This window comes from Alosa alosa, chromosome 23 (assembly GCF_017589495.1).
Source record: "Alosa alosa isolate M-15738 ecotype Scorff River chromosome 23, AALO_Geno_1.1, whole genome shotgun sequence".
NCBI lineage: Eukaryota > Metazoa > Chordata > Actinopteri > Clupeiformes > Clupeidae > Alosa > Alosa alosa.
Genome location: NC_063211.1, coordinates 2,165,521 through 2,193,020, shown reverse-complemented (window position 1 = coordinate 2,193,020; position 27,500 = coordinate 2,165,521). Strand labels below are relative to the sequence as shown.

At 45.0% G+C, this 27,500-nt stretch overlaps 3 protein-coding genes across 3 annotated transcripts in view; 2 read left to right on the top strand and 1 right to left on the bottom strand.

The window, feature by feature from the left end:
* Positions 1-1,903: 1,903 nt before the first annotated feature.
* Positions 1,904-8,671, top strand: LOC125288427 (tubulin alpha-1A chain-like). Its single transcript, XM_048234788.1, has 4 exons — positions 1,904-2,143; positions 3,167-3,389; positions 6,042-6,190; positions 7,501-8,671. The coding sequence occupies exons 1-4, from the start codon at positions 2,141-2,143 to the stop codon at positions 8,473-8,475; spliced, it is 1,350 nt and encodes a 449-aa protein (XP_048090745.1). The 5' UTR covers positions 1,904-2,140; the 3' UTR covers positions 8,476-8,671.
* Positions 8,672-15,068: 6,397 nt separating this feature from the next.
* LOC125288426 (tubulin alpha chain) lies at positions 15,069-20,059 on the top strand. Its single transcript, XM_048234787.1, has 4 exons — positions 15,069-15,187; positions 17,715-17,937; positions 18,337-18,485; positions 18,772-20,059. Exons 1-4 carry the CDS (start codon positions 15,185-15,187, stop codon positions 19,747-19,749), a joined length of 1,353 nt encoding a protein of 450 aa, XP_048090744.1. The 5' UTR covers positions 15,069-15,184; the 3' UTR covers positions 19,750-20,059.
* A 3,529-nt stretch (positions 20,060-23,588) lies between these two features.
* ptprnb (protein tyrosine phosphatase receptor type Nb) overlaps positions 23,589-27,500 on the bottom strand; it is a 44,437-nt gene continuing 40,525 nt past the window's right edge. The window contains 3 exon segments of the mRNA XM_048234969.1: positions 23,589-25,433; positions 26,047-26,120; positions 26,891-26,955. Coding sequence (XP_048090926.1) covers positions 25,362-25,433; positions 26,047-26,120; positions 26,891-26,955 — 211 coding nt within the window. The 3' untranslated portion in view covers positions 23,589-25,361.

Below are 27,500 nucleotides of genomic sequence, written 5' to 3'. Positions count from 1 at the left end.
AGTAAACCCGCACAGAAGAGAGAGTAACTTCATATGTCTGCACACTGTGATTCTTACACTGTTATCTGACTGTTAGCCTGAAGATATGAACGCAGCAGTTTCTATTAAAACATTCAACAAATGAACGGTGTCTTTCTTATCAGTTTTGTCCTCTTTCTTTCCCAGTCTGTTGTTGATAAAGCCTCACTGTCACAGTGACCTTCTGGTATCTCTCTCAGACTCCGCAACATTTGGACGCAAAACTATGTAACGAGTTAATAGAAAAAATGGGAAGGATGGCCTAAAATCATGACTAAAGAATGTCAGTCACTCACAGTAACTTCACTCATAAGCCTTAAGTAAGTAAAATAAATGTGGTAAAGGGGTCAGGGGGCCCTGAAGCCCAAGCCATTGCATGGAATCACTGCCTCAATATCAACACATCAGGATGTAGGCTATGAATCTGATTGAATTAAAGTATTGGCCATCCCCAAAATGCACCAGAATACAGAAAATCACATCAAACAAATTAAAAATGTTCTGGGGGAGGACCCCCAAACCCCCGCTCCCACATATGCGACAATTAGTGGGGGGCCCTTAATACATCTGGGCCCAGGGGCCCGAAAGTTCACAATCCATCCATGGACATCAACAGGTTATGTCATCATGGTTAATGTTATTATATATAAATGAGGTCAACCTGACATTTACAAACCAAACACTTAATGGCAACAGACATTAACATTCATAAAGGCTCCTTGACGTTCATGACAGGTGTCATGTCATGGTTATGACAATCATGCCTTATGCACACCCCATCAAATAAAGTGTTAATGCAGTAATATTTACAGAACATAAACTCATCCTATATTACATATATATATATATATATTACAAATTATTCCAATAAAGAACATAAACTCGTAATCGTCCAGTACTGAGGGGGGACAAGAAATGGTCAGTGGCCAGTCCACTCACTGGTCTCTCCTATCAGGTTCATTCTAACTCACTGCTGCAATGTTACGCGAAGCCTTGGCATTAAAAACAAAGCATTGGGAAGTGCAGTGCAGCATTCAGAGTCTCGGATGCAAGCAGTGAACAGTTTTGTTTGGTGTTCTCTTGTGTGTGTGTGTGTGTGTGTATTGATAAATGTTTGGTAAAGTTGTGACTGGAAGGTTCCCTTCCGTCCACTAGGAGCCAGAAAAGCTTCTTCAAGGACCAGGTGTGGAAAAGTACACTCCCTTCACACACACACACACCTGCACTGTATTCATCTCTGATAGCTCTCCTCCTCCCCCCCCCCACCCCACCGTGTGCACTAAAGGTGAGTCATCGACTTCCATTTGCATTTGGTTGCCTTGGAGACCTTTAGCATTGTGTGCATGGTTTGTTGCGGTTGGTTCCATACAGAACGTTTCAGTAGTCACAGTTACCGCTCCACCACACAACACAAACCTGTGAAGTCCTCATACACACACATACAAACAAACACACACACACACACACACAAACACACACATTTTTGTGTGGTGTTTCCATGGCAGCTGTTTCTTACTGTCACCACAGGATGCCACCAGTGAGTGGGGGGGGCGCATCATCTCATGACTACAATGGAGGATGTGTGTGTGTGTATGCGTAGAGTAATAAGATCATGCCCTGGGGGAGGGGAAAAGTGTTCACATGCAAACACAGATTTCACTCACAAAACACATGAAACCCCATGAAAAAGCTTAGAGACTGAATTTATCCCAGATTAATACGGCATATCTCTTATATAAGTTTTTATCTTTGAGTATGGTACTTCGTTTACATTGCAAATGAAGTGTTCACTGGACAGTGATGTCTTAATGGAATTTGCCTGCACTACTGCTGATGGCTGTTGCTGCTGGAGTTAAATATTACTCTGCGTGTGCGATGGAGAGAAGTCAATAAGTAAGAGGGCACTGGAGTGTGATACAACCTGTCTGCAGAGTACGCTCTGGTCTCAAATCTCATATGCACCCCGGGGGCAACCCAACGGACTTAACCCATTGGTTTCCAACAACAAAGCCGGTCTCCACGGCCACCCCTGGGGATATATATTCAGCTGGGACTCCAACAGAGACTCAAACACAACCTTTCTTTGCTGAACCCTTCACGTCAGCCACAAGGAAGAATCAAAATGGTAAGATTCCCTGCTTAATTGTGATATTTTATTATTTGATGGCTTTGTCATGGCGTCAGGTGTTTGGGTCAGTAACTGTGGCTATTGTTTACATGTATTAATTTACCAGACGCTTTTTTCCAAAGCAACTTACAAAATGAGGAATAACATTTAAGCTACAATGCAGAGGAGAGCTTGGGTAACAATTAATAATACAACAATAAATAATACTATGCAGAGGAGAGCTTAGGTACAATAAACACCACAATACTTAAAAAAGGGAATGTTTCAGTGCAGCTCAGTTAACTTCACTTTGTTCTGTAATTCTGTGTCTGTGGGCAAACGTATCTTGCTGTTTGAACAGAAAGTCCTAAGCACACTCGAGGAGTCCTAAGCTGTGTGTGGAACACATTTACCAGAGACTCTGATAAATGGGACAGATAAATTGGACTCCTTTATCAGGAGATATTTCGCAATCCTAATTCTTGTTTTACCCCATCCTCCCTCACTCCTGTCCTGTCTTACTGGATCTTCTCTCACAACCCTCCTGCTGTCCATTTCTATTTCACCCGTCCTCTTTCTCCCTCCCCCAACGCTCTCTCTCCCTCCCTCCCCCAACCCTACCAACGCTCTCTCTCTCCCTCCCTCCCCCAACCTTACCAACGCTCTCTCTCTCTCTCTCCCTCCCTGCACCTCTCCATCCCCCAACCTATTCTCTATCTCAACGTCTCCTCTTTCACCCTCCTGCTCCTTTGACTCGCCCAACCCTCTCCCTCCCTCTCTACGTCTCTCTCTCCCTCTCTTTCTCTCTCCCTCTCTCCTTCGCTACTTCTCTCTTGCTCCCGTTCTCCTGCTGTCTCTCACTCTCTACTTCTCTCTCTTCCTCTGTTTCTCTCTCTACTTCTCTCTCTTCCTCTGTTTCTCTCTCTACTTCTCTTCTCTTCCTCTCCTTCACTCTCTCTTCTACTGTCTCTCCCTTCCTACTTCCCTATCTCTCTCTCCTTTTCTCTCTCTCCCTCCCTGTGTCTCTCCATCCCCCTACAGCGTGAATGCATCTCCGTCCATGTCGGCCAGGCCGGAGTCCAGATGGGCAATGCATGCTGGGAGCTGTACTGTCTGGAGCACGGCATCCAGCCGGACGGCCAGATGCCCAGTGACAAAACCATCGGAGGAGGAGACGACTCCTTCAACACCTTCTTCAGCGAGACTGGAGCAGGAAAACACGTGCCTCGCGCCATCTTTGTGGACCTGGAGCCCACTGTCATCGGTATGCAGACATCAGTCAGTACACACTGCCCAGAGAGATCAGGCACTGCAGGGTTTCCGCTCATCAATACACTCAACACACACCTCTGATCATCGGTTATGACCGACCGTCACATACATTAATACACACATACACACACACACACTTACATCTCTGATCATCTGTAATGAATGACCGTCACACACAGATACACCCTCTCACACATACACACTCACGCCTCTGATCATCACAATGACTGACCGACACACACATATATCCTCTCAAATACACACACACCCACACACTTATGAATGAATAGACTTTATTATCATGTCAGGCATGAAAATTGTTTTCGGTCTCACCAATAAAATAGACAGTACATACAATATACACAATATAGACACAAATACAATAGAGTTCATTTACACATATCCACAGGATAAATCCTTTAAATACAAGTATAGGTCTTGGTTGCACACACACCCATTCTCACTCTCTCTCCCTCCCACACCCACACACGCATACACACACACACTCCTTCTTCCAGACCTAGCTGGGCAGATGGGCAGCTTCAGTATGTAGCTAGCTAAACTATGCTCCCACATTTATTTTCTCCACAGTTTATTGACCATACTATGCATTTGATATGAAAGAGCCCTTGTAGATATTTTCTTTGCCATAGGTCCTCTATAGTGCCGCTCTGAGGGAAGCAACTCAAACTCAGGGTAGAGGGGATGAGTTTTATCATCTAAAATTAACAGGGCTTTCCTGTGTGTGGCGATGCCAGAGGTCATCTAATGATTATTGGTTGGCGGTATAATCTTCCTTGCTGTTTTGACAATTCTAGCCAGCTCGCTTTTGTTGCGCAAGATTAGATTCCCATACCAAGCAGAAATCTTAAAAGCTAGAATACTCTCCGTCAGGCTGACATACACTTTTTCAAGAATGTCACGACTCACCCCAGACCCTTTCAGTTATCTGTTTAAAAACTGTCTCTGGCTAGCTTTTTTGCATGTGCAATCAACTTTGTCTGTGAAGCTCAGTTTATCATCTGTTCATCAGTTTATCGTGGGTTCCCAGATACTTAAAACAGTTGACTATGTCCACGTTGTGATTCCTTAATGTCAGTGATGCCAGTGGGTCTGCTTGGCTCCTTTGTTTTCCCAACATTAATTAGCAGTGAGCTAGACCCACGCCACTGCTCTAGCTGGGAAGCATGTGCAGCATAGTCAGAGATGTCATCAGTCCTATGAGAAAGACCCACTAGTGCCATGCCATCTGCATATTTGAATTTGATATTATCATTGTGTGGAGCCATTTTATTTGTATAAACAGAAATAAGAACAGGAGATAGGACACAGCCTTGTGGAGCCCCTGTGTTTAAAACAACCTCATCACAGAGGATGCCTCTGATCATCTGGAATGACTGACCGTCACTGACCATATCAGTGCCACGAATGGCCTCAAAGTTGCAATGATTATCAAGCTGCACAATGTGTGTGTGTGTGTGTGTGCTGGGGAGTCTTCATACACACACACACAAAGATGGGAAAACACAGTGACTATTGTTTAACAGCTTCCCAGTGCCAGTGATTACTCAGGATTGGTTTGTAATGATTAGGTCAATCCCCCTCCCTGAATGGACACTGATGAAAGACTGCCTTGAATACCTATCATGTTATACCCTCTAGTGCACTGTAGTCTGCTGAAGAGTAACACTTTTTGTCTTTTTGTGACCTCCAACCAGACACACACAGAGAGAAACACAGAGAGAGACAGAGGGAGAGAAAGAGATATCCTTTTAAGGATGATCCCACTGTCAAATTCATAATGCTGAATGATTATCTTGTCCAGAGGTATTAAGTCTACTGTCTGTGCTGTGCTGTGCAGTGCTGGTCTATCTCAGGGAGGGTTTTTGTGTCTGTCTGTGTGTGGGAGTGTGAGTTTAGCTCCCGGAGGAGCCGTTCCTGTCTCCTCTCACAGGAGATGAGAGAAATGAGTCTACAAGACCCTGAGTTTAGGGGACAAGAAGAAGAAATCTGCTACATATACTGAACATTACTCACAACCCAACAGCAAAAAAAACAGAACCAGCTCCTTTCATCTCTACTACTCCTGGCCTACCTCATGTCCACCTTAAACTGCTCCTGGTCTACCTCATGTCCACCTTAAACTGCTCCTGGTCTACCAAATGTAGGCCTTAAACTGCTCCTGGTCTACCAAATGTAGGCCTTAAACTGCTCCTGGTCTACCTCATGTCCACTTTAAACTGCTCCTGGTCTACCAAATGTAGGCCTTAAACTGCTCCTGGTCTACCAAATGTAGGCCTTAAACTGCTCCTGGTCTACCTCATGTCCACCTTAAACTGCTCCTGGTCTACCAAATGTAGGCCTTAAACTGCTCCTGGTCTACCTCATGTCCACCTTAAACTGCTCCTGGTCTACCAAATGTAGGCCTTAAACTGCTCCTGGTCTACCAAATGTAGGCCTTACTAGGCCCTCGCCTCCCTCGCCTATGGGAGTTAGATGTATGAGTTTATGGTTACATTGTGTTCTCACAGCAAGACTGCCCCAGTACAACCCCTGACACCATCGTCAGGGCGACAAAGCACAAACACAGAACCATGTAACCATGGCGATAAATCTGACCTGCTCTCGTTAATCCCGTCTACAGATGAGGTGCGCACGGGCACCTACCGGCAGCTGTTCCACCCCGAGCAACTCATCACAGGCAAAGAGGACGCTGCCAACAACTACGCCCGCGGCCACTACACCATCGGCAAGGAGATCATCGACCTGGTCCTTGACAGAACCCGCAAACTGGTAAAGAGCGCCAAGGAGCCAATGGCTGGCAGGACTCAAACTGACAGGTCTCATGGGTCCTCCAGTGGCATGTTTGTACGCTGTAAATCTCTAAATCAACACATATCGTATCGTATCCATCCTCCAAAACAAGACCACATTAACTTTTAAGTAGGCGCTGTAACTTGTATACACCTAAAGGCCATGGTGATTTACAAGAAAATATGATATAAATAAAACGATAAGCTTCTTTATATCAAGGAAAGACGTATTGTCCACAAAAGGTACAGTGTAATGGATGTTCCACTGAGTTGAAAGCGGCGTCCCTGTAACTGGCGTGATGTAATTGGGCTTTGCGCCCCCGAGAGTCGAAGTCTGTTTAGCTTTGTGTCCGGCACCTCTGTCTAACCGATGAGACGAAGCCTGTTTAGCTTTGTGTCCGGCACCTCTGTCTAACCGATGAGACGAATTAGGGCCTCCAGCAGGTTTCCAGTGTGAGCGGTTATTTTTAATTCCTCTTCTCAGGTCAGGTCAGGTCACTTTATTGGTACCCATAGGTAAACTAGGTTTACAGTCTAAGAGGCGGGACATCCTTCGCACTTTGTAGACCACCACGACATACAAACACACAAACCTTTAAACATAAAACATATAAAACATAACATTTCTCTGAGGGTTCTGCTCCATTTGCTCTGAAACATAATAAACACATCAGCACTCCTCTCTTAGCTGTGGCACAAACCCACACATTGGGGAGTTGTGTTGGACAGAGGGATATACTCTGAAGCAAGGTTACTGGCTTACCTGGGTCACTTCAGGAGTAACCGCTGATCTCCAAACAACACGCCACTTTAGAAACAATAGCTGCTCCATGCAGTTCTTTTAGAGATCAGTGGTGACTCCTGAAGTGACCCTGCAGCCCTCAGGGCAGTGAAGAGAGACAGGAAATGAGCGAGAGACGGAGACAGGGGTGAGACGGAGAAATGGGCAGTGGATGTGGTCAGAGTGCTGGGTTTACAATGCAGCTGACCCCTGACACCCACACATGATGTTTGTGTTTATGTTTGTGTTTATGTTTGCGTTTATGTTTGTGTTTGTGTTTGTGGTTCTTAGCAGACACTTTTGTCCAAAGCAAATTACAATGACAATCAATAAGCATTACGTTACCATTAAAATTAAGTTTAGAGTAAAGTCACATACCCTAAATAAAAAAACAATAATACATAATAATACAAACAACACATAAAATATAAATATAAATAAAATGTATACAAACCACAACTCTGTAAGAATGAATTAGTAAATAATGACTTGTTTCTCCTGTCCCACAGGCTGACCAGTGCACAGGTCTCCAGGGCTTCCTCATCTTCCACAGCTTCGGTGGAGGCACCGGCTCCGGCTTCACCTCCCTGCTGATGGAGCGTCTCTCTGTCGACTACGGAAAGAAGTCCAAGCTCGAATTTGCCATCTACCCAGCCCCCCAGGTGTCCACCGCAGTGGTGGAGCCCTACAACTCCATCCTGACCACCCACACCACCCTGGAGCACTCTGACTGTGCCTTCATGGTGGACAACGAGGCCATCTATGACATCTGCCGCAGAAACCTGGACATCGAACGGCCCACCTACACCAATCTCAACAGGCTGATTGGCCAGATCGTCTCCTCCATCACTGCTTCGCTCAGATTCGACGGAGCCCTGAACGTGGACCTGACGGAGTTCCAGACCAACTTGGTGCCCTACCCTCGTATTCACTTCCCCCTGGCCACCTACGCCCCAGTCATCTCCGCTGAGAAGGCCTACCACGAGCAGCTGTCTGTTGCTGAGATTACCAATGCCTGCTTCGAGCCAGCCAATCAGATGGTGAAGTGCGATCCTCGTCACGGCAAGTACATGGCCTGCTGTCTGCTGTACCGTGGCGATGTGGTGCCCAAAGATGTCAACTCCGCCATCGCCACCATCAAGACCAAGCGCACCATCCAGTTCGTGGACTGGTGCCCCACTGGCTTCAAGGTGGGCATCAACTACCAGCCCCCCACTGTGGTGCCCGGTGGTGACCTGGCCAAGGTGCAGAGGGCCGTGTGCATGCTGAGCAACACCACCGCCATCGCCGAGGCCTGGGCCCGGCTGGACCACAAGTTCGACCTGATGTGCATGCCCTTAGTGCACTGGTATGTGGGGGAGGGCATGGAGGAGGGCGAGTTCTCCGAGGCCAGAGAAGACATGGCCGCCCTGGAGAAGGATTACGAGGAGGTGGGCACAGACAGCGTCGGGGACGAGGGGGAAGAGGAGGGCGAGGAGTATTAAACTTCTTAACTTTTCAGAAATGTTTTGTAAAATAACACAAGATGTAATTGTGTGTATTTAAAAGAACATAAGCCTTCATCATTATAAAAAATATTTATAATGAACAAAGTGTTACTGAAACACTGTTTTTTAAAGAAATGTTTTATCTTATTTTATTTTAAGCTCGACAATATGAAATAAAGTATGGATTCCATAACTTGCATGGTGTGTTCCTCAAGGCTCAGTCAAAGACTTTATTTTTGTTTATTTATTTCTCCATATTTATACTATAACCAAGCACCAAAGCCATTTCTCTATATTTCCAATATAATTTAGCACCAAACAGTACCAATACCTATAATAGAGTTTACATCTACACTACCGGTCGAAAGTTTGAGGTCACTTAGAAATTTCCATTCCATTCCACTATAGACAGAATACCAGCTGAGATCAGTTGCATTGTTTTTTTAAGCAGGGCAGCAGTTTTCAGATTACATTAATGGGTTCAAATGGGTTCTCGACTGTTGTAGAAAGAAATGGCTGATCTTTAATGCAATATCTACATTGTCCATTATCAGCAACCACTCATCCAATGTTCCAAAGGCACATTCTGTTTACTAATCTGATATCCTTTTAAAGGGCTGATTGAAAACTCATTGGAGCACCCTTGTGCAATTATGTAAGAACTAGTGCTGTCAAACGATTACATTTTTTAATTATTTTAATTAATCTGAAAACTGCTGCCCTGATTAAAAAAACTGATCTCAGCTGGTATTCTGTCTATAGTGGAGTGGAATGTACAAGTGACCCCAAACTTTTGACCGGTAGTGTATTTATATATATATCTACAATACCCTCCAGAATTATTGGCACCTTTGGTAAAGTTAACTAAAAACAGGTATAAAAAATAATCTTTTGCCGATTTATTGTACTCTCACAATGAAAACAATGAGGAAAAATCCACCCTTGAAGGGAAGCAAATTTATTCTGAGAAAAAGGAAATCTCATAAAGAAATAAATATTTTTAACAAAAATACGTTGCTCACAATTATTAGCACCCCTAATATCTAATATACAAAACCTAACAGAAGCATTTTCCTATCTAATTTGAACTTATTTAAGTTAATCAGAGTGTCTGTGAACTTTTAGAAATAGGTCATGACTTCCTTTTTCACTAAGGTATGGAAATAAAGTGACACACTAAATCCTAATTTTTCAACATTGGAAAGATGAGAGAATACACTTTAAATAATTTAAATAAAAAGAAAGTGTGTTGACATTTGTAAATCAGGGAATGTCTATAAAAACTAGGTAATTTGTTGAAAATATTATTTACACTTAAAACAATAATTAAAATGTTCTAATAAACTGGAAATGTGACAAAAACATGTACAGTATGGAGGCAAGATTTCATAAACATTCCAGAACCACTGTTGGAGAGTAACAGAAAAGGGTTTCATCTTGGGGTCAAGAGATGTACAGTATAGTGGAGGGGCTGTGATATTGTGGGGCTGTTTTTATTCCCAAAGGCCTTGGGAACCTAATTAAGGTGCATGGTATCCTGAACACCAAGAAAAACCTGAACAGTCTGTCAATCTCTGCCAAGGGTCATGATTGGATCATTCGTCAGGTCAATGGAACCAAAAGAAACGTCCAGATCAAAACAAATATGGTTTACTGAACACAAAATCAAGCTTCAGCCATCTCAGTCTGCTGATCTAAACTCCCAGGAAAAACAGTGGGGTGAGTCAAAGTGTGGATTTAGGAATCTGGACAATCTGGTGAGATTTTGTAAAGACGAATGGTCTTAAATCCCTTGCTTTGTATTCTCCAACTTTATGAGGTGTCATAGGAGAATATCACAAGCTGCTTTAGGTATTACAAGCAGTTGCCAATAATTGTAAGCGACGTGTTAAAAATAAATACATTCTTCATGAGATTTTCCTTTTTCTCTAAATATATTAGCTTCACTTCAAAGTTGGATTTTTCCTCATTGTTTTCATTGTGAGATTACAATAAATCACCAACAGATTATTTTTATACCGTTTTTTGATGAACTTTCAGCAGAGGTGGCAATAATTATGGAGGGTACTGTATGTCGTGACTAGATGCTAATAAACATTTTATTTCTGTTGTGTGCTGAACACACAACCTTCAAGAGGTGTACCTCTCACTATTTTAACTTTATTGTTTAACTTTTTTTAACTACTTTAACTTAAATGTGCATTGAATAACATCCACGCTGTATTTGCAAATTGCATTGTGAAGTAAACGACTCACTTATTACCCACTTCCCCCTCTTAACGACCCCATATTTACATCCCCTGGCTCGCACTCAAACCATTAACCCATTAACTGCCCTCCCACGTTATGCCTCTTCACTGAACATCACTATCTATAGAGCATGCCTCCTTTCAAAACCACTACCCATGGAGCACACTCCCTTTCAATGCAAATAGGCGCTGCTGGAAAACAGTTATGAAGACGGCTGTAAGTGGCGGCCATGAAAGTGAATAAACTTGGTGCCTGAGACAGAGACAGACCAGGTGCTGGAGAAGACAATGGGGCTGAATGAGTCCATGCTGAATAAAGCCTTCATTTGCACGCTATGCAGATCTTACTCCATGAATAAAGCCTTCATTTACACGCTATGCAGATCTTATTCCATGAATAAAGCCTTCATTTGCACGCTATGCAGATCTTACTCCATGAGTTACCTGAAACCATAGCGCTTTGTCCACTGAGATTGTGTTGACCAAAACGCTTTTTGTTGTATCAGTTTCTTTTTATTTTTGTTTTGTTTTGTTTTATTCAAAATATAACCTTACAAGCAAGGTGATTACATCATTTATTTTTTAAATGATGTGGAGCATAGACAAAATGGTGGAGATCCCTTGATGATGACAACAGGCAAATGTGTGTGAGCTCAGGGTGCAGAGACCTGTGTGAGCCATGGAAACCGTCTCGTGCTGTTTTACATTTAGTTCCCACTGGTGTTTGCATGGTTTAAATTGTCTTCTCCAGCACCTGGTCTATTTACACCAACATTGCAGGTGTATATTCACAGAAGGAACACAGTGCACGTATACCACAGAAGTGCAATAGACTTCAGAAAGATTCAAAGTGAACATCCAGAGTATAACCTTTAACTTTTTCAAGCCCTTTGAAGGATCCTGTACTAAGAAGACCCTGCCATGAGTGTGTCTGTGTCTGTGTATGTCTGTCTGTGTGTGTGTATGTGTGTGTGTCTGTCTGTGTGTGTGTGCGTATGAGAGTGTGTGTGTGTTTGTGTGTTTGTGTATGTTTGTGTACGAGTGTGTGTGTGCATGTATGTGTGTGTGCGTGTGTGTTTGTGTGTATGCCTTTCATGCTTGTCTGCCTCAGACTGCCCCAGGCTCCCTCATTTAAACCATGCAAACACCAGTGGGAACTAAATGTAAAACAGCACGAGACGGTTTCCATGGCTCACACAGGTCTCTGCACCCTGAGCTCACACACATTTGCCTGTTGTCATCATCAAGGGATCTCCACCATTTTGTCTATGCTCCACATCATTTAAAAAATAAATGATGTAATCACCTTGCTTGTAAGGTTATATTTTGAATAAAACAAAACAAAACAAAAATAAAAAGAAACTGATACAACAAAAAGCGTTTTGGTCAACACAATCTCAGTGGACAAAGCGCTATGGTTTCAGGTAACTCATGGAGTAAGATCTGCATAAGTCTTTTTGGTTGAAATGAAAGTTGCCCATTTCTGAGGCAGCCAACATGTGAAATGTCTTGCTGTTTTGTTCTTCCTGAGAGACGACCCTCCATTGTGATGCTATGTGGAACTGTAAGAGGCGGAACAATAGGGGGTTTAGCGGAATGTGAGGCCATTCTTCTCTTCCTGTCGCTTGTCCTATTAGCAAACTGAGCTCTCCATACAAACCCCCAACACACACAGACACAGACACACACACACACACACACAGACACACACACACACACACACATCACCATAGCAGTTCAAAGAGTCATCACATTGAGCACCCCCCAATTGTGTTCTCAGTAGGCTGCTTCTCTTAGCCTGAGACGTAATGCTAATGAAATATGTCCTTCAAATCAAGTTCAGATTTGTCAATATGATACACAGCAGATAACCTGTACTGTACAAGCGAACAACAGGTAGGGCAAAAGCCACAGCTTCCAGGTGCCCACTCCGAAGCAGACTTTGTCAGATTCAGCTTCGGTTACCTAGATTTGAGAGACTTCCTCTCCAAACAGCTTTGCCAAAACAAACAGCGTTGTCACAACAAACAGCGTTGTCACAACAAAACATTCCTCCCATGCTCCGCTGCATCCCTCTCCAAACAGGCCCATCTCATCTGAGGTATCCGGGGGCTTGGAGTTCTTTACACTTTGCACACACAAACACACACAAAGTCAAGAGGTCAGTTATGGCTTACAAATGCTACGCAGACTTCAGACTAACACCATGATCAGCGGGTGTGGTGTGCAGACAGCGGAACGTGCAGCTGAAATGGATTGGGAGTAATTATTATCCCAGCAGCCTGTGGGCTCAGACATGGTCAAGATGAGGGGCCCAGATCCTCCAGGCTGAGCTGCTATCACCACAACAGTGATGATTACTGTGGTGTAACTGAGCATTAGCATTCCCCCTGGCAGCTAGGACTGATTTAGACATGGCCCTGATCTGGCCCTGATTCGGCCCTAATCTGTCCCTGACTCGGCCCTAATCTGGCTCTGATGTGGCCCTAATCTGGCACTAATATGGCCCTGATGTGGCCTGTATTATCCAGTCTCTGACATACCAGGACCATGAAGTCGCCTTAAGCGCACCGCATCGCATGAGTGTCTGTCACTTGCCCACGCACTTCAGCGCCAAAATTGAGGAGTTTTATTGAGCGGCGCTGACAAAAATAGAACTGATTGGTAATCCACACGGCTGCGGAGAAAATGGTTCAGCTATGGTGTGCCGTGTTGTATTGGGAACAACGAAATCTAATGTAATCAAATGTGTGCGACGCACTCAGGTTTAGGGCGTGTCTATGTGTGGGGGCCTTCAATCCTCTTTAGCAACAGACTCCTCAGTAGACACACTGGCCACAGGTTATTAACCAGACGTGTGTCAGACTAGTCATACAGACTACTGACCTAGAGTCATCTTGGGAATGGCAGTGCTCAGTTTCATACACATACACACACACACTCACACACACACAGCGCTCATTTTCACACATACATGTGAAGGTGAGTATGATGGAGACGTACTGCACACGTAGACACACACACGTACACACACACACACACACACACACACAGTGATGGAGACTCCATCTCAAGTTCCTTCACTTCTGGCTTCAGGCTGGTGTTGTATTGTCCTTCCGTCACCCTTGGCACCTGTGCCCTGTCTATAGTGCTCAAAGGGTCTTTGTTACAGGTACGTACACATATACACACACACACACACACCCACACACAGAAAAAAGGAAAGGGAGCCACACAACAGAAGAAACACACACACATACACACACAGCTACTTTTCCACATTCCTGAGTGGTGATGTATTGAGATGATGTAATTTGCTGGGAGCTGTGACTGCTGCTCCTCACACTGTGCCTGTGAAGTTGCATGAAAGTTAGCCTATAGCTTGCCTCTAGCTAAAAGGGAGCTACAGGCTAACTGGTCCACCCACTTCCAGTGAATTATGCTAAGCTAAGCTAATGGTGTCAGACTGGGTTATTGCACATTGTATCCTCTTATAGAACTCTGGGGAAGATGACAAATAAGGCAATTTCCCAAAACTGTGTCATGTTCCTTTAAAGGCCATGCTGAACCTCCTCAGCAACAGTCGGAGAATAAATGATCACCTTAAGACTGCATGCTGCAGATTCTGGCCACTGTAGCCAGTCCAAATGCACTCTGCTGCTGTAGAAACATCAGGAGGTCTTGCGCTCAGCTCTGCTATTTTAAACAGCCCTAAATCCTGTCTCCTCAGTGTTTGACTCCGACAGCTTCTCTCTGCGGTCCTCTCGGCGGAGGCTACTTTACGAGGGCGTCTGGATGCATGAGTGTGTGTGTGTGGCCCAGGAAGCAACAATTTTATGTCCTGTCATACAATGGATGCGAATGCTGGCCTCACAGTACTGTGTGTGTCTCATACAGTACACACACACACACACACACAGTTTCATTTAAACATGCATAATGCCTTCAACGTTCCCTTTCACTTTAACCGTTATACCAAGTCTCTGTCTCTCTTTCTGTTTCTCTCTCTCTCTCTCTCACACACACACACACACACACACACACACACACATTCAGTTTCACTTAAACATGCATATAATGTCTTCAACTTTCCCTTTCATTTTAACAGTTAAACCAAGTCTCTGTCTGTCTGTCTCTCACTCACACTCACACACACACAGTTGCACTCGGACTTGCATACAATGCCAAGGCCCTTTCTTTCTGCTTTAACAGTTGTTAACAGTTGTAGCAGCTCTGTGCTGCCCCCCTCTCTCCCATTGGCTGAGAAGTACAGCCCCTCCCTCTCTTCCCCTCTGTGCTCCTAACGTTCGCTCCCGCCACTGTTGCCGTGACTACTTCCTGCCCCTCCCCTGGGCTGCCGGGACAGCATATAACCCCCACTCAGCCCGCCCTCCCACATAACTCCCTTCACCATCCGAATCCTCGACGTCGGTCTTTGAAGGAAAAAATCTGACAAAATGGTGAGTCACACAGACGGGCTATTCTGTTTGTCTTAGATGGGATTTACAAGACAGGAAAAGCTGACGGTTAGGTTAGGCTGCTCTTACACACAGGCTCTCTATTAATGATTACTGGGTGATGAGGTAGAAGAACACCTGGGGCTGGAAAAAGGTTTATGGTAAATGAGGCACATTGTAAATTATTATTAAATATTGGGTTTCAGTGTTTAGTAGGAGATTAGTGTGTGTGTGTGTGTGTGTGTGTGTGTGTGTGTGTGTACGTGCCGCGCCGCTTCTTGAGCCTGTGGCTCTCTTTTTGTGGCGGTAGAGAAGGACACACACACACACACACACACTCACACACACTGTCTCCGTGGTGAGGTCTTGGGAGTCCTGTAGCTTTTGGGACTTGTGCCAAACTACTGGCGCAGTTTGCTCAGAGAGAGAAGGAAGACAAACCCTTTAGCTAAACATCAAACAGCTCAGCTCATCACTTACCCATCCTTACTGCAACACGCAGCAAAGCACTGCATTAGAAATAGACATTCTCCTGAGGGTTCATGCTTGGTAACATTTTAACTTTGTGTTGAGCTTGAGGGTATTTTTTATGTATGTGTGTGTAATAATCTGATACCATATTGTTGGGGGTACAGTTTTGAAAAAGGAGGGAAATGTTGAGGGCTAGCAAGGCGCCATCAGAGTCTTTCCCCTCCCATGTCATCTCTCCATCTATGTCTCTCTCTCTCCCTCCCTTTTTCACCTCTGTCTGTCGCTCAAGCACAAAGCTGGGTGCAGGCGGTTGGGGGAGGGGACTGTCCCTACCCTGTAGGCTTTTTTCCTCCGCACTAGATCGAGTTTCTCTCTCTCTCTCTCTCTACTTCTCTCGCCCGCCTCTCTTTGTCTCTCTTTCCTCCATTTCCTTGTGCGTCACACTGGCGAGTCTAGAAGCTCAGCTGAAGCTACACCAGCACGGACAGCAGGAGAGCGAGAGAGAGAGAGAGAGAGAGAGAGAGAGAGGGAAACAGATACAAAGAGAGGGAGAGGGAGAAAGAAAGGATTAGCTTCAGACAGCCAGGAAGACAAAAGAGTTAAAAGATAACAATAAAGGAGAGAACAAAAGAGAGAGAGAGAGGGAGAGAGAGAGAGAGGGGCGGAAACTCGACTCCTGCAACAGCGTCATGTTGATTCTCGGGGGAGGGGGGCTGCGGTACCCCCCTCCTCCACTAAGCCTCCATGTGACTCAGCAGTTACTCAGCCCAAAAATCCTCTGATCCACGTCCTCCCTAATGGTCGAGAGATGACCCCCCGCCCGCCCTCACACACACCCAGAGAGAGAAAGAGAGAGAGAGAGACTGTTCCATATGGAACAGCTTATAGATAATCAATTGTATCATGTTAACCAGGGCCATGATGTTTGGTTAGAAAGTCACCTTTGTCTTTAGATGTAAGTGCGTGTGCAATGGGTTAGGGTCAGTAAGTTGCCTTTGTCTTTAGATGTAACTGCGTGTGTGATGGGTTTGGTCAGTAGGCCTAAGTTGCCTTTGTCTTTAGATGTAAGTGTGTGTGCGATGGGTTTGGTCAGTAGGCCTAAGTTGCCTTTGTCTTTAGATGTAAGTGCGTGGGCGATGGGTTAGGGTCAGTAAGTTGTTTGAGTGTGTGTGATAAATGATCTAATAGGCATTAGGATGTGCTGCATGGCTTGGAATATTGATGAGAAACATTAGAGACTATTGATTGGATGGGGGAAGTGGAAATTGATTTTACAGCTTTAGAAATGGGTCAGTTGGAGGCACACCTAAACAGTAACCGTGTGTGTGTGTGTGTGTGTGTGTGTGTGTGTGTGTGTGTGAGAGAGCTGTGTACATTTGAAGACAGTCAGGTTTGCAGTGTGTGTGTCCTTTCTTGAAAACGGTTGGCAAAGGCCTCAGATGCAAACGTGTAGTTACCCTCTTAGTGGCAGAACCAGATGGGGCTGTGTTTAGCTTTGGACCACTTAACGGAAGAACTCTCACTGGATCGTCTCCCAACACCAAACACCCCTCAATATCTGAGCGGAAAGAACGGCAGCACACGTTAGCGTTAGCTATGTCTGTCTGGGTGACCATAGGGTAGCCTAAATCACGAACTCCACTTCCTTGTGCTCTGTCCTAACAAATGTTGATTAAATAAAAACGAATTAAGTCACAAATTGAGTCCTCCCACTGACAGACTGAATAAACACGAGGCTCTCTGCCCTCCATGCAAAATATTACCAGTTTAACTGTAGGCTAGTTTAGCGTTTCTCTTTCTTATAGACAAAACAAAATACCGGACATAAACCGCTGTCACGTAACTGGCTTAATCCAAGGTGTTGTTCGGTCTGCTGCCCTTGATGTTCTGACTTGTTTGTAGGCTATAGCAACAGTAGGGAACACACAGTAGGCCTATGCCTTCACATAAATACAACTGAGAATGACTGTACCTTATTAGACATGTAAATAAATTCCAAGTGAAAACATTTCTCATGAACGTCCTCCATGCTAACGTCTCTCCTCCCTCTTTCCCTCAGCGTGAGTGTATTTCCATACATGTCGGTCAGGCCGGAGCCCAGATGGGCAATGCATGCTGGGAGCTGTACTGTCTGGAGCATGGAATCCAGCCGGACGGCCAGATGCCCAGCGACAAAACCATCGGAGGAGGAGATGACTCCTTCAACACCTTCTTCAGCGAGACTGGAGCAGGAAAACACGTCCCTCGTGCTGTCTTTGTGGACCTGGAGCCCACTGTCATCGGTAAGCTATCATCATATCTATTAGCCTATCAAATAAGTGTCATATATTTACATTTGCTATATATGGGACAGATACCAGTACCTCAAGTTGTAGACTAGCTCAGTAATGATAAACATACATATTGATTTATAATATATTATAATTAATTATTAATTGATTTATAATATATCATGGATTTGTGTGCAAAAACTATATTGGTATCAATAGGAGATTATATCTTCTGTCTTGAGTTTTCAAAAACCATTTCAAACAGCCAGTGGTGGCAGTATAGGCCTAACTTGCTTCATGCTTCCCAGGGGTTCCCTGGAGTTCACTCTACTCAAGTTGTGTTACTCAGCAACCTCCTTCACGGTTGATTTAAGATCTCTGAGCTAAACCGTACTTCTTCTTGCCCTACAGATGAGGTGCGCACAGGCACCTACCGGCAGCTGTTCCACCCCGAGCAGCTCATCACAGGCAAAGAGGACGCTGCCAACAATTACGCCCGCGGCCACTACACCATCGGCAAGGAGATCATCGACCTGGTCCTCGACAGAACCCGCAAACTGGTAAAGAGCGCCAAGGAGCCAATGGCTGGGCAGACTGCCCTTTAGCTCTTTAAACGAGATCAGTTAAATGCAAATAAGGCTAAGTGATTACGAAGTGGATCTAATTACAAGATCTGCTTACGGTTGATGATTTGTAATAGCGTATAATTACAGGATTAGTACACTGCAGTAAAACCACTGCTTCACGTATTACCTAAATGCTAAGTACACAAGGACACCATCAAAGCCTGTGCCGCAGTGACTGTTGCACAGTAGTTTTAACGTTTGCCTTTCTCCTGTCCCACAGGCTGACCAGTGCACAGGTCTCCAGGGCTTCCTCATCTTCCACAGCTTCGGTGGAGGCACCGGCTCCGGCTTCACCTCCCTGCTGATGGAGCGTCTCTCTGTCGACTACGGAAAGAAGTCCAAGCTGGAGTTCGCTGTCTACCCAGCCCCCCAGGTGTCCACCGCAGTGGTGGAGCCCTACAACTCCATCCTGACCACCCACACCACCCTGGAGCACTCCGACTGTGCCTTCATGGTGGACAATGAGGCCATCTATGACATCTGCCGCAGAAACCTGGACATCGAACGCCCCACCTACACCAATCTCAACAGGCTGATTGGCCAGATTGTGTCCTCCATCACTGCCTCACTCCGTTTCGATGGTGCCCTGAACGTGGACCTGACGGAGTTCCAGACCAACTTGGTGCCCTACCCTCGTATTCACTTCCCCCTGGCCACCTACGCCCCAGTCATCTCCGCTGAGAAGGCCTACCACGAGCAGCTGTCTGTTGCTGACATCACCAATGCCTGCTTCGAGCCAGCCAATCAGATGGTGAAGTGTGATCCTCGTCACGGCAAGTACATGGCCTGCTGTCTGCTGTACCGTGGAGATGTGGTGCCCAAAGATGTCAACTCCGCCATCGCCACCATCAAGACCAAACGCACCATCCAGTTCGTGGACTGGTGCCCCACTGGCTTCAAGGTGGGCATCAACTACCAGCCCCCCACTGTGGTACCCGGTGGTGACCTGGCCAAGGTGCAGAGGGCCGTGTGCATGTTGAGCAACACCACCGCCATCGCCGAGGCCTGGGCCCGGCTGGACCACAAGTTCGACCTGATGTACGCCAAGCGCGCCTTCGTGCACTGGTATGTGGGGGAGGGCATGGAGGAGGGCGAGTTCTCCGAGGCCAGAGAAGACATGGCCGCCCTGGAGAAGGATTACGAGGAGGTGGGCACAGACAGCGTCGGGGAGGAAGATGAAGAGGGCGAGGAGTACTAAGAAGGGCCCTCTTGTTGACCCCCCCACCACCAACACCCATTAGCCCCTCCCCCAACACCAACACCCATTAGCCCCCAACACCAACACCGACGACCACCCCAACCAGTAACCTCCAATATTGATCTTATGGCTCCAGCTCCCAACAGCTGATATAAAATGAGTGCGGTCTCTTTGTTGTAGCTTGTCTCCACGGGCAGGCTGAGTATCAACGGAACGCGCTCCTGTGTCTGTAAGCACATTCCTCTAAGCTAGAACATTCCTACAGATGGGTCAACGTTTTCAATAAAAACAAAACTAAAAATCTTAAAAATGATTGTGTCTAATTCTCTTTTAATTGATCCTTTATGATAACACTGCATAGTACAACACAAGATACACACAATGCTAATGGTGAAACCTAAAAGAGTACAAAATGTCTCCATATGTGAGTCACCCTAAGTCAGGGTGTTGTATAAGAAGTGAAGTGCTTAGGCCACCATTTGAAGGAAGAGGAAAATGGCTAAGTCTGACCTTTTAGTGCCAGGCTGCTCTTGAGTAAAAGGGGAAGATTTGGCTTTCAAACAGAAGCCTGGAGAACAACATCAGCACTAAATGCATACACACGACACCATGATGCACTTTCAAGCAAATCTGTGAGAAGTATGAGCACAATGAAAAATATGAGCTGGTTATTCTGGTCTGTTTAACAGCTCACTAACACCGGAGCCCAACTTGCCCTTTGAGGACTGCAAGCCATTTCCTGATACCTTACAGATCTAGAATTTGCATTTAATTAATTTAGTTTGTAATTCTTAATTTATTGAGAGGAAACCCCCCTGAGATGTGGCATCTTGTTTTCGAGGGGCCTCAAGAAAAACATACATCACAAACATACATTCTAAAAGCCAAAAGCTCTCCCTCACACCAAAACCACCCATATCCTCCCCATTCCAGCCATTAGATATTAGACAATAAACAGTTATGGTCATTCATATACATGCCTCAGACAGTTGAAAAAGAAAAATATAAAAATAACAAAGTATAGAGAGAAAAAAATATGTGAATAAAAAATAAACAAAAGGATATCAAGCATGAGGAAAACAGTGGTAGCCTGTTTGCAAATAATTAAGAAGAGACATCTTAAACAGGTAAAAGAGATAGACCAGGGTCACCAACTTTGTGTAGTGGTGTTAATTTCGCAAATTTCCACATTAATGAAATTATGCAGGTTTTTTTTTCTACGCAGATTTACTGCCACTTGAGTTATAAAAATTGCCAGAGTTCATTATGACATCATCAAATAGAATCTTCAGTTGGCAACATTCTAATCTCCTTTTTGTGATCGCATTTCTAACAGACTGCAGCAGTCTACTCTAGAGGGCTAGACACAAACACAAGATTAAACCCTCCAGCAGATAGTCCCAGCACTATGCTAACTCTCATAATACAGATTATTACCATAGGCACCTGTTACCATACACACATAATAATACAGAACTGTATGACATACTGTATGTATGAGGAAAACTGAGCCGAATTACCCCTGAGTCAGAGTACATGTTCCACAAACACGAGAACGTCCGGTAATCCTCTTTGCTCTAGAGCTTAGCATGCCAGCACGCTTTAATATTCCTCTGTTTAATCACATGTTGTTGAGTGCATTCAAAAACTTACACTTAGAAAAACATTCTAAGTGTTAACATTCATCTGTCAGTTAGTCAGTGCATTCCCATGTCAATGTGTTTTAAAACATCTGAGCGCATTCACGCTTGCATGCACTGGTACATTAACGTTCAAATGCACATGCTTGATTTTGTTTGGTGGCTAGTACGGACACAAAGCTTCAGTTGTAGTGAGAACCCCCCTAGCTGGGTCAGCCTTGAGAGGCTCAGAACCCATCCAAAGCCAGCTGACTCCACAGAACTGAACCAATCAGGGCCACGTCCCAGCCAGAACCCAGTCCAGGTCCAGGCTAATGGCCACTTCCTGTCGGGGAGTCACCCGTCCAGTGGTGGCCGGTGACGTTTCCCACAGGCCAGCCTTTGTGTCCGAGTCTGTGTATGTGTGTGTGTGTCCCAGCTTCACAGTTTAAGATGCAGTGTTTATTAACGACCCCCCCCCACACACACACTCCCCCCTCCATGCGGCTTTCCACAGACGACAGACTGGACCATGTGTCCAACACTCACTAATGCCAGTGTGTGTGTGTGTGCACTCAGCTAACAGGATGCAGGGTGGGGTGTGTGTGGGGGGGGAATCTATATTTGCACTCCCATGTTGGAAATGGCTGGACAGGCCGTAAAACACATGTACCATCAAAGCAGCACTGGCTGACCTCATTAAGCAGTTAGCAGACGCTGATGCACACAGCTGGCTGGGTAAATATTTGCTTGTTTAGTGTACAAGGTTGAAGCAACAAAAAGAGGTTTTTGTCTAAAACCTAGCAAGCTACCTAAAACTACCTTAGCCTGGGAATACCCAAAAGACCTTTCGCCAAATTTTGGATTTGCTCTGCAGCTCCGTCTGACCAAGAGACCACTGAAGCCCATTTCCAATGTCTCTAAAACATGGGCACGCAAATATAATCGCTAATATGGCATGGATGTGTATTTATTTGGAAGCAACTGCATTTAAAACCTTTGTTTACAGAATTGCCACACTTCTGAAATGATTCGGTAAGAGTTTAATGCACCAATTTACATTTAATTTCACTGCTAATTACACCCCTGCTGGAAGTCATAAGTCAATTAACCTTTTCCAGACCCACTCCATGTACAATTGTGAAAGTAGTGGTGCTCTCAGGCTATAACTTCCTAAACGCCATGCAAAACAACTTGCAGACACCAGTTGGCACAGGCAACAGTTTGCTAGTCTGCTAACTGACGTCTTCCTGGTGCCCTTGTGCTGGTCTCCATTTGACCGGTTAGCGGGTGTCTTTCTGTAGACCATCTAAATGAATCTCAAGATGATACCAAAACTACTGGCCAATGAAATAATCCTCAAAAAAAATGTTGCGTGTCTGCATACTGTTCCTTTAAGAAGGATTCGGAGGCAATGACAATAATCATGCAAAGTATTACAAACATCCAGAGAAGCCATACTTAAGTGTGTGTGTGTATTTGTGTGTTTGTGTGTAACACCAGTAAGAGGCACTGTTATGAGTGTGTGTGTCTGTGTGTGCGTGTAACACCAGTTAGAGGGACAGTCATGAGTATGTGTATGTCTGTCTGTGTGTGTGTGTGCGATGGTAGTTAAGCTCTGTGTTGACGGTTTGTCCAGTGAGGAGGGACATGGGGATTCTCATACACGTCACTGTTGGCTCTGTGCCTATCTGTGTGTGTGTGTCATCACTGTTGGCTCTGTGCCTATCTGTGTGAGCCACTGCTCATCTGTGCGCGCAAACGGGACAAAATGTCTGCAGCCGTTAGTCTCATTCCTACTCAAACCTCCAACACACACACACACACTAATGGGGGTCACATGATTTGGACAGGAAACTCCAGTCAGGCGAGTGTGTGAGAATCAGCATGTGTGTGTGTGTGTGTGTGAGAGAGAGAGAGAGAGAGACAGAGAGAGATGGGATGGAAGAGCTGTACATATATAAGAGGAACTCAAGAGAGAAACTTGAGATATTTGGGTCAGCATAAACATGGGCGAGGTCAGGGTCCTAGGCCGGCTGTTAAATCAGTAAGTAAATACAGGCCAATGCATTTATTGTCATTTCATCTTCACAAAAAAATCAACAACAGAATGTTCCAGGAGTTTGTCTTTTGTTTCTGTTATTCAAAGTCCCATTTCACATGATAATTTCCCTTTGGTGCTCCGTTAAGGACAGAAAAACACACAAGCAAACACCGGGGTGCAGTTGCACCACTTCACACACAAGTTTTATTAATCATCACATCCAGATACAAAATAGATATATAATCTTTACTGAAGTACATAATATGCTTTATATCTTTTTATTTCATTTTTTTACTCATTTGCAAGAGAAAACACAACCATAAATCATCTACAGTACGAGGAATGAGTGAGTCGCAGAAGGCAGGAAGGACAATTAGACGTGTAAAGCAGAACAAGAGTCTATTTGCAGCACAGGAAAAAGACAAAGGAACCGAGAGGAACCATAAGGAACCGAGAGACACAGAGAACCGCTCTACAGAACCAGCTATGCTCCACTCCTTTCTGCAGCACTTGACAATTTGGGCACCCAGCAAAACCGAACGGAACCAACCAGAACCCAGCAGAACCAACCAGAACCAACCACTGACTCCACCTGCCTTAACACACTCAAAAGAACCCCCACCCACAGTTCAGCAGATCTACACCCAAACACTGAAAGTAGAACCTGAGACGTCGTCTATCCTCAACTGTGATGTGACACATTATTTAAACCAGGCAGTGACTGCTATGGCACTGCACTCTAGAGACTGAGAATGATTATATGAGTTTTTCTTACATAAATAACGGTCATCTAACTACACTAGAGAGTGTGGCTGACCTGCACAAATGGCTTTGGATGTACTAGAATACAAACCACTCACTCCGAGGAACACTGCACACAATTTGCAAACCTTTCAGGGCAGCGATTTGGTGAACGGTAAACATGCAGCCACAGTTGATTAATCAGGTGTGAGAATAAACTGGTGAATCCTCGGCTGTAGCTCCTCTGTCTCCATGGCAACGGAGAGAGAGAGAGAGAATCCTGAATGACCTCTACGGACGCTGCGTTAGCATCTCAGGGTCATCCACGAATGAAGGAGGAAGAAGGTCAACAACATGGAGACCATGAGCTTAACACTGAGGGGGCACACACACAGATGTGTGTGTGTGTGTGAGACTGCTGGATAAATGGGGAGAAGTAGAGTCAGTATAGACTGATGATGTCGCTAGGCTAAACTAAGCTAAGCTAAGCTACATACGCAGCACTTCAGGAGGTGTTTTTTCCTTGAGACTTTAGTGTTTGCATGTGTGGAGGGGAGGAGGTTCTCCCTTTCTCTATGTCTCTATGTCTTTCTCTCTCTCAGCTCTCCCTCTCGGCTTCTCTGATTGGCTTTCAGGACATGGGAGGGCTACGGGGAGAACATTCTAAACACCAATCAGGGCGCAGCAAAGGACAGGTTTGCATCACCATGGCGATCACCGCGACAACGAGAGGGAAACAGAAGATAATGTTGGTAGAGAAGCAAGCACAGTAAACAGCTCTGCTTCGACCCCAGAGAGGAAGTCAATCCTGACAATTACATTTCTGACGCTTACACGTATTGTAGGCAAATGTGCGTGTGTGTGTGTGTGTGTGTGTGTGTGTGTGTGTGTGTGTGTGTGTGAGTGAGAATGAGGTATGTGTTTGTATCTGCTGGCACAAGCTTGTTTTTGTAAGGGCAAAGGTATCAATCACCATGTGGTTGTGTGTGTGTGTGTGTGTGTGTGTGTGTGTGTGTGTGTGTGTGTGATTACTGATTGGCAGGCTTTTGATAGCACAAGAGAGAGTGTTAGTAATAGACAGTATAGGGTTGTATGTTTGGCAATGTTTTAAGTGGCACTAGAAAAAGAGTAGGCAAGTGTGTATATGTGAATATGTATGTGCGTGCGTGTGTGTGTGTGTGGCTGGAAGTGTTCTGTTGGGGCTGGTCTCACTGTGGAAGGGCCTTCAGAATGGCATTCACCTCTTCAGCTACGGCAGTGAGAGCAAACTCAAACTGGTCCTGTGAACACACACACACACACACTTTCAGCTTTCAGTTGTGTGCTATATGGTGAAACAAAAGACGAATTTCCACTTTGTGGATAATAAAGTTTTTCGTATTCGTAACCTTTATTCACAAATTCACAGTTTGATCACCAGAAATAATTTCTAATTTCTGTCACACCATCAATAAAAGTGCATGCAAAACCTATGTGATATTCATCACTGTGCAGGGTTGTAGCACAAGATCCTGGGAGTCTGGATGGGCCCCCATAATTAATATAATAATAATATATCCCAGACCTTTCAAGGGCCCTCCCTCCCCTTGGGAGTCTAGTAATCAGTCCCACGCCCCTGTCCCTGTGTGGGCAGCTCACAGGGTATAAAACATGGGGAACACCAGCTGTATGCCAGTCCCATATGACACACATTACATTAACATTGTGCAATAGTAGGTTAAGGCCACATCATTTGAGTTTGTATTGGGTTTGGGGGCTCATCTCCTACATAGGCAATAGGATGTGTGCGAGAGTATGTGTATATATATGTGTGTGTGTGTGTGTGTGTGTGTGTGTGTGTGTGTGTGTGTGTGTGTGTGTGTGTGTGTGTGTGTGTGTGTGTGTGTGTATTACCTTGGTGCGCACCATTCCTGGTCTCTGGTCTCGGATATGCTCTAGGGTAGCAGCAATGTCGATCTCCTTTACTCCTGAAAAGGGAGCACACTAGTGAAGCACTGATTATGCACACAGACACACACACACAGAAACACACACACACACACACACACACCACACACACACACACACCACCACACACACACACACACACATACACACACACAGTAGTTAATTACTATTGCTGTCTATTGCTCTTCTTCACCATGATCTCATACAGCTTATTATACAGCTTATTACTATTGCTCTTCTTCACCATGATCTCATACAGCTTACAACAAAAGTAAATTACACATCTTTACATCCTCTTTCCATCTCCCTCTCTCTCTCTCTCTCCCTCTCTCTCTCTCTCTCGATCTCTCTCCCTCTCTCTCTTCCTCTCTCTTTCCATCTCCATCTCTCTCCCTCTCTCTATCTCCCTCTCTCTCTCCATCTCTCTCTCTCCATCTCCCTCTCTCTCTCTCTCCATCTCCCTCCCTCTCTCCTCCTCCTGCTGTGGTTGGTAAAGACAGCAAGTTACAACGGGTGGCAGCTGGGATGCTGTACACGGTAGCACTCACAGACTGCTGCCTCTCCTTATGTTCTTACACACACACACACACACAGTTGGAGGTGTGTGTGTGTGTGTGTGTGTGTGTGTCTTGCTCAAGGGCACTTCAGCTGTTCCTACTGGTCGGGGATCGAACCGGCAACCCTCCGATTACAAGCCCGAAGCCCCAACCAGTAGGGCTGCCAAGGAGTGTAGTAAATGTGCTGTGTACATGTACTTCATAGGGTGAGTGTACATGACGCTTTCTCTTACCTTTGGCCATGCGGTTCAACACCATGTCGATCAGGATGTAGGTGCCAGTGCGCCCGGTGCCATCGCTAGCAGGGAGAGCAGGACACAGAGAAGGAGAGGCTTGTGACATCACAAAGGGAGAGCAGGGCATAGAGAAGGAGAGGCTTGTGACATCACAAAGGGAGAGCATGGTATAGAGAAGGACAGGCTTGTGACATGCGTCCACCACATGCAAACAGATCACTTTTATACGACCGTCCACCACATGCAAACAGATCACTTTTATACGAGCGTTCACAAAGGGAGGGTGAAATGATCGCTACTGTCGGGTGGAAGCCTTGTATCTCCAAATCCATTTCATTTCAGGATTTTTTTTTTTTTTTAATAATCCAATATTGTGTCATCAAATAAAATAATAAAAAAAAAAAAATAAATCTGGAGATACAAGGTTTCCACCCGAACAGGGATATGTGGAAAGTCTGAACATTATTAGACTCCTGCAACACTGATATGTCCATTGTATTGTATCTGGGCAATTCCATGGAAAATTAAATTTTTTGTAACATCCATAACGCTAATAAAATGTGATGGTATGGTTTGATTCATGATTACATGAAATTTGAGGATTTGC